This window comes from Scophthalmus maximus, chromosome 1 (assembly GCF_022379125.1).
Source record: "Scophthalmus maximus strain ysfricsl-2021 chromosome 1, ASM2237912v1, whole genome shotgun sequence".
Lineage (NCBI taxonomy): Eukaryota > Metazoa > Chordata > Actinopteri > Pleuronectiformes > Scophthalmidae > Scophthalmus > Scophthalmus maximus.
Window position 1 is genome coordinate 1,221,095 of NC_061515.1, and position 12,126 is coordinate 1,233,220.

General features: G+C 40.0%; 1 protein-coding gene across 4 annotated transcripts in view; it reads left to right on the top strand.

Moving 5' to 3' along the window:
* Positions 1-11,891, top strand: part of grik2 (glutamate receptor, ionotropic, kainate 2) — a 165,409-nt gene extending 153,518 nt beyond the window's left edge. For all 4 annotated transcript variants that reach the window (XM_035643546.2, XM_035643553.2, XM_035643563.2 and 1 more), the window contains one exon: positions 9,820-11,891. In XM_035643546.2, the coding sequence (XP_035499439.1) occupies positions 9,820-10,067 (248 nt within the window). In that variant the 3' untranslated portion in view covers positions 10,068-11,891. The remainder of the gene's footprint in view (positions 1-9,819) is intronic.
* Positions 11,892-12,126: the final 235 nt, after the last annotated feature.

Genomic DNA, 12,126 nt, shown 5'->3' on the forward strand with positions numbered 1-12,126 from the left:
GGCTGAAGCTCAAAATGTGATCCCGGTGCAGGGTGGACATGAAGTACTTTTATACAAAAGCTTGTTTCCAACATCTGAGGGCATTCTGTGGCTCTCTGAGCAAATATCAAATATGCTCATTTTCGGTTGAGGTTCACAGCTTCATATCTGGAATATGAACAGAATCTTTCAATACATCCATGGTGGCCATTATAGGTAGGGCAGTAAATGAAAGACAGGAGGCAGTGATGTGTATTTATAATTAATTTGGGCTCATTCCAATTACTGTTTTTGCAAGGCACTTTAAGCAGCAACAGTGTAACAGCTAATAAATGATTGCTGCCATGCTATCCATAAAAAAAATACAGTAAAATATGTTAACACAACTTGGTACAGTGATAAAGACATTAGCAAACATTGTACATGCAAATCACATAACTACTAAATCATAGGAACCATGTGTTCCGTATACACAGGGTAATACACACCTATTCAGAAAAGGGGTAAATCATGTATTGTTGCCCTCAAGTGATTAATGCATTTAGAAATGTAATGTTCAACAGTTTTATTTAAAATATATACACCTATAATATGCAAAGAAAGAATCATGTGTAAAGTGTTGCTATAGTTTGTAGAGCAGAAGACTTTTTTGTTCTACAGTTCCAGTGAAAAAGGAATGTCAATCAGGACTCTGGCTGATATAAGATATTTAAAAAGGCCAATACTCTAAAACCAATATATGGGTCTAACCCCAAACTCAGTTTAATGTAATTACTCCAAATATTGGTTAAAAAAATAAAAATCTTATCTCTTAAAAATATCTTATGGATCTCACAGTCCAGCATCAGACTTAACTGTAAAAATGAAGCATATATTTTTGTTTTATTGTGCAAATCAACCATATTTTTACTTTCGTTGCTCCGGGCTTCTACCACCTACCTTTTTTTTATTTTATTTTTTTTATTTTTTTAACAATAGAGGTTTGTTTTCTCACCATGATGCTGCAAGTGTCAAGTTGAAAAATGTGGTGCTCAGCATCTTTCTGTGTTTCACATGCTTCACAGTGCACATCCAGCAATTTGCATTTTATAATTACTTCTTTTCTGTAACATTAGAAAGGAGCAACAGTAGTGGCCAGTCATTTATTTATATATATACATACATATATATATATATATATATATATATATATATATATATACATACATATATATATATATATATATATGTATGTATGTATGTGTATATATATATATATATATATATATATACAGTGAGCCATATGCCCTCTGATACATTAGAGGAACTGTTAATAGTGTTTTTACAGGTTAAACACACATGTTAACACCATGAGTATGTCTTTGAGATTACTGCATTGACTTAACAGGCTGCAATACCACAAGACGAAGAAATAACACGTGTTAATAATTTTAATAAAAGTATGAATAAACATTTGATAACTTACCAAACCACAGACATCTGTATAGGCTTGTCATTTTGATTCATCTACCAAGGCTGCAAATTCTCTTCTTCATTTCGTTTGTCTTTGTGTTCCCTTCACATTAGTTCAGTTCATTCCATCGTCACTGCTCTGAAAGTGTTTGCCTTCAGATCCACAGGTAAATTTGATTTCTGTGCACCCGGTACGGAGGTACAGTACAGTACAGTACAGCAGCCTAGCGTAGTACACAGAACAGCTGGAAACAGCTAGCTTACATAATGGCGAAAGAAAAATATTTCCAACAGCTCCAAGGCTGTTGGGTTTCTAATTGGGCAGAATTCAAAAAAAAAAGAAAAAAAGAAAAGTAAAAAAAGATGCCATGTTCCTCAGTAGCTCAATATGTAAAATATGGACTGTCTGTCTGCACATGGCTTAAATAATATTTAGCTTTCTAGATACAATGTAGATGTCCTTATCTTCATTTGTAGTCCAAAATATGACTTATGGAATAAATTAGCAATGGAAACAAAAGTATTCCTCACAGGCAAGCAGGCGCAGGTGCTCTTGTTGCCATCACTGTGATTTATATTTGCAATTAAACTATATCAAATATTCCATGACCAAAGGGATCGTGTATTTACACAACTAAAAACACATGAGCAAGCTTGTTCGTGCCTTCTGATTATTATGGATGTCGACTTGAGGTGATCCGTCTTGTCCTGCCAGCATATCATCACGTCTCAGAAAATGTAAATTAAAAAATAAATAGAATTTTTAAAAACAACTCAGAAAATTATAAATGCATCTATATGTTATTTTTGAAAGTTTGAACTAAACAAGAATTAACATGTTAGGGTGACACCTTCCGAGTTTCTGTAACTTTTTCACTTTTGAAGGAGCAAAGCAGTTTGCCAGCTTTCATGTTGTCTTGTTTCTGCCAGGCAACTAAATTACGTGTCCTGGACTTGAATGTATGAAATGTACAGTACGACTCTTTTCAGCTGTAAAATGTCAAACAAGGATTTTCTTTTCAAAACCTTGTTCACTGTCTGTGAGTGTTGGAGAGATGGAGATGCTAATCTCTGCTCTCACAACGTCCGCCAAAGCAAAAGAGACAAGTGTGCTAGATATTCGTTCAAATATGCATTGAGAAAATTGCTCATGCCAAATTTCAGTTACATCTTTTCAGGGAACTGATTTTGGACGCACTTTCCTCTGAATCACTCGTCGCCTTCAGCTGAGCATTTCTTTGTCATCCCATCCCATTTCTCTAGTCTGTTAGATTTCCATGATTACCATGGTTGTGCCCTTCCTCCCTCTCCTCCTCCTCCTCTGCCTCCCGCTCCTTCCTCTCCTCTTCTGTCCCCTTCCTTCCTCCCTCCCCTCAGCTCCTCCTCCGCTTCCTCCTCCCACTCCTCCTCCTCCCGCTCCTCCTCCTCCTGCTGCTCTTCCCTCTCTTCCTGCCTGCTGCTGATGCTGCCGCAGACTAACCTGGCTCTCGGGGTGCAGGGACCGCCAGCTGTTTGTGAGGAAACCATCTCATCAGCACCGCACACACACACACGCACGCACGCACGCACGCACGCACGCACACACGCACGCACGCGCACACACACACACACACACACACGCACGCACGCACGCGCACGCGCACACACACACACACACACACACACACACGCACACACACACACACACACACAAGCACGTATGCATATGGATGCACACGTAGAGACGTCTGTGCTCAAAGGGAAAGTCTGATGATTCAGACTGTTGGTCTCAGTTACATGGCAGATTGGAGTTTTTTATTAATGTTTATTATTATTACCATTTTGCACAAAATAATTTTTGGAGGCAGAGCTCTTCCTTTTGAGGCATAAACAGATTTGGTGGGAGAACTAAATCTCAGTGTAGCCAGTCGAGTAACAGCAAGGCAGAGGACATCAGGCCCAAGTTGATACATGCAAGCGCACACAGCAAGTAGCGTTGACCTCGCGTAGTCTTGACACAAGATAAAGTAGTCGCCACCATGACAACTGAATCTAAATCTGTTACTCATCTGGACTTCGTGGTAGTTGCACTCGGCTTTAAGCGTCTGCCTATATGGTCGTCACGTATTAAACGAGTCAACCTGTGTTTGTTTCCTGGAGTAACTCGAAAAAATATGTAGATAAAACCAAAGTTCATAGGATCGACACAAAACATAAAAAAAGATTTGAACTGTTTATGACAGGGTAATAACCCAGAGGTCACTGAGCTGTAACTCATTTAGGAAAATGTGCATTTGCACAACATTTTTTAAAATCTCAGATATGGCATGCTCTCAGAAATGCATGATGGGAAGTCTACACTGCACCAGGAAGAGAGGGATGGTTCCACTGAAACACATGATGCATAACACTTGATACTGACTCAAAGAATATGCTTAGAATTGAGATAATTTAAAACGTAATGTATAATTATGTCCAGGCTTTACTTTTGTCTCTGTACAGTAGGTAACTGTGGGTTGAATATAACTCTGATCTGCCATTGGTCTATGATTTATATATATATATATATATATATATATATATATATATATATATATATATATATAAGCATGTCGGTTCACCCTTTGCATCACGTGGACCCTTGTTAGGCCGCGTTCACGCAGTAGATACATGTGATAACACTGTTTATGTCCATAGTCACAAATCTTATCTTTTTTTTTAGATTATTTTCAAAATAGAAAGATCCCATTTTTCAGATTTACCCACAATGACTGTGATGTTTCCAAAACGCCAGCTTGTTTGTGGAGGAGCACATGCCTGAAGGAGTTTTCATACAGATCTATTCAATTCTGTCATCCCAGATGCTTTTTTTCTCCCCCCCTTTTCTTTTCTTTCTTGAAATCCCTTTTTTAAATATTGCATTATGAAACATAATGAAAAAGCAGCCCTCGGGTGGTTCTCTCTCTCTGATTCTCTCATGACCGAGGAGAGAAGTGTCAAGCGCTGAAAGAAACGAAATCGCACAAAATATGCACATCTCTCACACAAGAATTGCATTCACACATACATATTCATACATATTCACCTCTTCAGAGATTTCTGACAGATTTCTGACCATTTGTGTTGGACAGTGTGTCAGAGTAATCATATAACCACCATAACCAACATACAGTTGTAATTTGTTTTATTATTTCTGGACAAACACTTGTAAATGGATGTGCACAGAGACATCGTATTTAACAACGATCATCCACCAAACATGAACGGCGGCTCACAGACTCCGAGTTAACAGAGGATCGTAGCGCCGCCGCGTCCCGTCACCATCTGCGTCACGGCTTCACATCTGCTCGTCCTCCGTTCGAGCTGAACGGGGCCCATTAGTTCACTCTCACAGGTGTTGGACTTTTATTGGTCGGACTTTGAGGAATAGACCAACAACCAATGTTCCTATTAAACCGAGCCTGTTCCAGATTAATGGGCACTTTCTCAAACATCTACATGCATAATCGTGTGATTACTTTTGGCTCACTGCTCCCTTAGCTCCCACATAGAATGAGATTGAACCACTAATATTCCCCTGGGAATGTCTTCGTGACACACGCCCAGTTTTATGAACCGTTATTTATTTGTACAGCCGGACCTGTGTAAATAATTACACGGGCTGAGAGACGCCTTTTACCTATGATGTCTGCTCTCGTGTGTCAGATTTACAACCCCTCCATTCTCCTCAAAGTGAGCGGAACCCTGCCTGGCGTTGACATGCCACGATTCCGCCGCGGCTGATTGTTGAGCGTCATAAAAACTCGGTAATCCAATGACCCCAAGCAGCCGCCATCAATCCAGCATGCCGCCAGCAGGCAGCCGCGATGGCGATGTGTCCCCTGTGTGGAAGCAGGGTGGGCCCAGTGTTCTGCAAAGCCCACAGCTACTGTATCTGTCTGTTACTGGTGAAAACACTGCCGTGCCATTTCATTCTACAGGGGGGAGGCTGGGTGGGATCAATACTTTTGATAAACAAGTCTGTTTCAGTGGGTAAGACAATCAAAAGTTATGCTGGAAGGAAAAACGTGAAAAATATAGTCGTAGACATTTCACCTGTGTGCTGCAGAAACGCCAGAAAGCAGCAATCCACTTGCACTAGAGCTAATCCTCTGAGGTGCATGGGCGGGCTGGAGCCAGTCCCAGCTGACAAGAGGTGGGGTACGCAGGTCACGACCTCTGGCTGGGCTTCGTTACAGAGACACAGAACTGTCCACGTCACATCCACACCTACAGGCAGTTAAGAGTCGACAGTTAACCAACACGCGCAATCGTAGACGAGGAGCTAAATGTAGCATTTTACCGCCAACAAATCCTCGTCAGACCTAAAAGTAATTTCAAAACAGTCGCCCCTGCTTCAAAGCAGTAGCACTATTAATATTAAAGCCCCAGCAATCATTATATCATATTAAAATGGCTGCCATGTGGAAGGTTTTGCTCGTACTGATGAACGCAGACTCATCTGACTAATTTTTTTTTTCTCATTCTCATCAATGTTATACATCAATGATATATTTAAAGTAAATGTTTGTAATTAGTAACATAATCCATTGGATTACAAAAAGAATGCAATATATTATGAATGCTTTTTGCATTATTTCAAATTCAAACATTGAACGAATTGCACATTGTTCTAAACAAATAGATGCAGACACAAAATGTTCAACATTTCCAAACATATTTTTTTTTTCCCCTCAAACATCTCAAAACATTTTCAGTGCGAATTGAATTTTGCATTTTTCACATTCAGAATTTGTACTATGCTAATGAGCGGATGATTTCAATTCCAGCTAAAGCAAAACATCCAAACCCAAACTAGACTCATTCCACTTCCCCTGTAGCTTTAGGTGCTAACTGAGAAGGAAACTTATAAAGTGTTTCCTCAGATTTCATTTAGAGATCTGTTGAGGAGGGAAGCAACATCATATTAGGTTCACAGAAATTACCTGATATAAATTGCACATTTTTGAAGTTGAAGACAAAGCGACATTTCCTGGAATGGAGAAAAATACTTATATGTACTTCTATTACAAGTAAATAGAATTGAAATCATAAATTGAATATGTCATTTTATTATTTTAAAGACGTAATAAAAATGTCCAATCATGTTATCCCTAACAGTGTAACAAAAACCTAACTACACTGAATCTTTATATGGAAAGAGGAGCGGGTGTGATGAAGCGTGGACATGCAGAGAGACACTGCTCCAGTGTGAGGAGGAACTATGTGGGATTTGGTTCCATGAGCCTATAAAAGCCACTGTCCCACGTGGAGATGCCTGTTGGGATTGTGTTAGAGTTTCATCTGCACAGGCGCGTTTGACTGAATTTTAGAACTAGCATCTTCTGAGCGGGTGCATCACAGTGTGCACCTCCTCATCATTCATCTGCCTAACGCCTCACTGATGACCGAGGCCATTTCCTCTGACCATCGCACCAGGTAAGAGTCTGTTGCCTGAGCACCGCGTCAGCTCCTGTGGCTGTTTCTGTTTGTGCTATTCCTGCCCCATTAGAATCACTGCTGATCCGACCAAACGGGCGAAAAATACATCCACGTCTGGTTGAATGCACCCGCCTACGATGAAAACCAAGCTTTTAACCTCGTAAACATGTTGTTTTTTATATGAAACAAGACATACAAGTGAAATAATCATTCAGTGTACCGTTTGTCTCAAAGTAATAAGCGACAGAGGGGCCGATGTATAACCTGTTACATACCGTAATCAGGCAATGTTAAACTGTGGCCAATGCTAAACAAGGCTAATTATCTTATATTGTAATAATAGCATTTCATAATGACGTCCGTTAAGTGTCAAGAGTTAAATGTTATTGTGAAACAACGTTGTCATTGGACTAAAGTAAAATATTACACTGATGGCAACAAAACTTCGCCAACCCTTTATCCTTTAAAAAAAATTCTGTTATCATACTGCTAAATTTTCTCTGCCACCTTCCTACTTCATCAGTGAGACTAAGGAAATAGTACGGATGGACTAAGATTAAAAAAAGAAATTTATACATAACATTACCAGTGAACATATCTTGTAGCAATGGAAAAGCAAAAAGGATTTTTAAGAAACATTTGCGAGATACAGACCATCATTTATATCCAAGGTCAAATGTGAAATCTTCATCAGCAAAACATATTTCTGAGACTTTAGCCTTCACTGTTTGCACATCACAGCTGCAGCTTTATGTTTGAGGTTTCCCCTTTTAATGGGTCGCACAGCTTCTGTAATATGCAATTATGCACGAATCCTTGCATTTATTATGTATTCCTGTAATTCACATCCAGTCAGCCTTGATACAGTGAAACCCTTTGGCGTGGTGTCGAGACGATCGGCTACATGATCATCAGTGTGTGGATGAACTGCACTGTGGGATATTTAAATGAAAAACTGTGGAAATCCAGCTGCCTGATCAAGTTTGGTCACACAGTGGGGCTGGAACACACCACCCACTGGAGATTTGGCTTATTTCTCCTCTGTGATTCATCACGTAATGCATAAAGATTTCTCTGCAGTGCTCTTACAGTACTGCTAGAATGTGTTAGAATTGATACAGGGGCTGAGAACTCACAGTAAGTTTTGCAGTCAGTTATAGTCACTGTAGACCAGAGGGGTTTCCTGAAGTGCAGAAAGTCGACAAAGACCGTCGAGGCTGAATAAAGAGGGTCACAAAGAAAAACATTTTCACACAGAAAAACACCGTTTACTTCCTTTTCCAAATCAGCATTTTATGTTGATCCTTTCTTAAAGTTAACAGCATGGATTTTACTGTAACCATGGCAACTGGGATCCTCTAACGCTTACCGCAGTAATCATTTGGACCCGAACCACAAACTTTCCCCAACTTTTGTGTTGTCATTGTGTTGTCAAACATTTAGATTTGTACGTATCCTGTAATTCAATTTTAAGGATTTGTTGAGATTTTTTGTTTCTTCTTTTTGTCCCTCCAGGAAGTTAGTGGTTAAACTTTTAGGACCTTTGATCTATATTAATTCATAAGTTACTCTACAGTTTATTTCTTGATTTGTTTCCAAGAATCAACCTCTTTTCTTGGTTAATTCCTTTATAACCATGGAGTCATGGCGTGTAAAGGATTGTTGGTGCAATCTTCATCTCATATTAAATACCAGTAATTTCAATGAACCTACCAGTTCTTCCAACTGTATTATGATGCTGCAGTGACAAACCTTTCAAATCCCAACAAGCATCGAGTCCCTTGACAGTGGATTTTAAAAGCACGCTGGTAGGACCTAAAAGAACTGGGTCCATGGATTCATGCTGTCGATGCCAAATTCTGACCTACAGTCGCCTCTGATAAATCCTGGGGCCAATTGTTCCAAAAATTACATTTAATGTTTTTATCCAAATCTTTTTCATTCTTGTTGGTCAACTCTCCTCTTGTCATGTGATAAGACTGTGATGTGACTCTGCTCAGTTGTTGTTCTTTTAAGTAAATGAATGTGGGAGCTATGAACCAAATAGGTTTTATGTATATAATATAATATTATAGTACAGACGGTAGAGCACGGGCAAGTCAGGCGCATTGTTGCGTTCACCATTATAATAGCGATTTACCAATTTCCAAGTGCACTTTACTTTTAAAGGGAATGAGAGAAGACATTCTGATTGGTTTATTGCACGTGATGCCCAAAACACACCCATGATTTCAAAAGAGGGAAGTTCAACCCTTTTGCACCATGTGCCAGGTACAGTGACCTTTTCTGGATTTGGAAATAACGTGTTAAAACAGAACCCATTGAACTCACGCTTGGGTTTTGTGCAGAGCAGTCGATTATTGACATTCTGTCTAGAGAAAGGGTTGAGAGAGAAGGAAGTTCATACCCCACTCTGAGAATGTGGAGAGATTTAGGAAGTATGGGAAACAGGCAAATTCTAACTGATGTTTATAACCCAGAATGTAACTCATGACAAAACCTCAAGCTAAAATTTAGTGGACATTACAGATTAATAATGTACAACACTTGCCAATATGTGGGGAAAGTGGAATACCTTGCAATGCATCATACACTGAATCCACCGCTATTGTATTCAGACTCTCAGATAAGCAATGTCATGCTTTTACACTTCCCACTCTGCCACAGCCTCGGTACCTGCACCTCCCTCCACCCGACTCCTTCCTCTGTTCCCATCAAGCATTGCTTCCATTCCCCGCCCTGCTACACTGCATATTTCACCATCTTCCCCTGTGGCAGCTTTGCACCTAGATGGTGGGTGGTGACAGAGGAGGGCTACAAAAACACGAGGCTGCCTACAATGAGAACAGACTTGTACTTTTGGACAGGGGAAGCGGTCTGAAACCCATTCTGTTCTCCCTTTCTTTCTCTCTCCGTTTCCCTCTGCAGAGGTCCTTCTGCAGTGCTGTGGTGGACGAGCTGCGGGTTTCCCTCAAGTGCCAGCGCCGGCTCAAACACAAGCCGCAGCCGCCTGTCATGGTGAAAACGGAGGAGGTCATCAACATGCACACTTTCAACGACCGCAGACTGCCAGGGAAAGAGACCATGGCCTGAGATCCCAATCACTTTCTCACCCTCGCTCCTGCAGTGAGGAGTCGTGCAGAGACACTGGGGCAAAGGGAAGGGGTAAATGGTAAGGGGGGGGGGGTTACGGTTGAGTCATTTCACAGGTAGAGCGGAGGTGCTTGGTTGTATATTGGGGAAATGTCACTATTGTTTCTTTAAAAAAAATTAGCTAGGGATAAGAGATTCAACAATATTTCCTGTGGAAATAACTTGAACCTTGGTCAAATTTCAGTGAGTTACCTCATTACTCTTACCACCTTGGCAAGGATTGAGTTGAAGAGGTACAGTCGACTAGGAATACATTCAAATTGGGACGGAAGTGGTCAATTGAAAAAAAAAGACGATATATATAGATATGAAAACACATTTTTAAAGAAACTGGACCTAGCATCTTGTCACTGCACACTTCAGAAGAGGCTGGTGGAGCAGCCTCACGGGCGTCTCTCACACCATGAGTTCCACATACAAACGGGGTGAAAGGGGAGAAAAGTCTGTATAGGATTTTCTTTTTTCTCCTATTTTTTCTGCAGACGTTGTGAATAGAAAGACCACAGCGGGTCCTTGACTAAACAAAAAAAAAACCAAAGCCCTGAAGACAATGACAAACTCGGCAGCTCCCAAAATGTACAGAGAGGTTTAAGAAACACCGATCGACATCAGAAATGGATAAACTTGTATATCATCCATCAGGCAATAAGTGATATCATTTATTTGTGTTTCTGAGTACTAACACTTTGTCTTTAATGTTGGGGGGGTAAGATTTAATATTATATGGTATAATACAAGCGGAGAATGCAGGAGTACAGGGGGCAACGTCGTGACCTGTCCATGTATCATCCAGTCATTCAAGGAGGATTCTCTGGAGGTACACACACCCTTAATAATCAGTGAGGAACGTTGGAATGTCTCAATTCACAGCAATCACACAACACACAAACTCTATTTATTCCAAGTATTTATTCTTTTATTTATAATACTCTTTATTTATATCTCGACAGACTGGATTTTTCACTCCTGCGAAATACACCTCAACTCTGTATGGGTACACGCGGTTTTCGTTCCGTTTGCTCAATATCAAAGTGTCCAGTTTCATTTTGTACTCCTGTGGCTTTCTCTTTCTTTGTTTCTTGTTTTCGGCAGCAAAGCCCCACGATTACTTGTGCAAATGCAATTTCTATGAAAAAAAAAACAACAACCAGTGTTTTTGTACGAAGAGAATCAAATTTTGTAATGATTTTTATCAACACAAAATGCACCATGAAGAGTGTCATCCGTGGCAGAGGGTTGGAACTCCACACCGGTATTTCAGGAGGCTTTTTAGACACTAGACAAAGCTGACACACACCTAAACACACACACACACACACACACACACACACACACACACAAGTGCAGGGCACACCCACTCTCCATGGAGCAGATTCACTCCCAATTAGTACCATGTTCCCACAGAGCGAGGCAGAACATCCTGCTACAGCATCAGTGACGATGTTGTTTCAAGGAAAAAGGAAACAATTTTTTATCACGTCAAGGAATCACATTTAAAAGAAAGGTATTTTTACTTCACATGAAAGAAGAGTATTGATAATACTGGTTAGAGCAACTAGACATTGTACACACAACAAGGGCCGGGAGGAAGACTACGGATGATGCTTTATCACTCTACACCCCTGGTTACTGATAGACTGCTAGAGAATCCAGTGCTGAGCAATTGTGTGTAAATGGTTTTGAAAAGGAAAAAGATGTATTTAAAAGAAAATAAATAATAATAATAATAATAATAATAAAGAACACTTAACTAATTTTGAACTTGTGAAAACAAAATAGAGTGCACACAGTTTACCCTTTGAAGTTGATGCACAAGTTTAAAGAAAATTAAAAAAGAGTATTCCTACCTTCTGTGTCCTCTGCGTCTTTATTGGATGAGAAGAACATTCTGTTGGAAGAAAAGGATTTGAATGTCCGTGCACATTAATGATGGTGGGGAAGCTGGTTGTTATTTAATTAACCCCCTCGCTCAAAATATTCGTAACATGTGGAAGCTAATAAGCACTAAATGCATTTACTCTCCAGTTTCCTAGTCGGTGAAAATGTGTCCAATTTGAGCAACATGCCCCGTTAGTTTTAAGT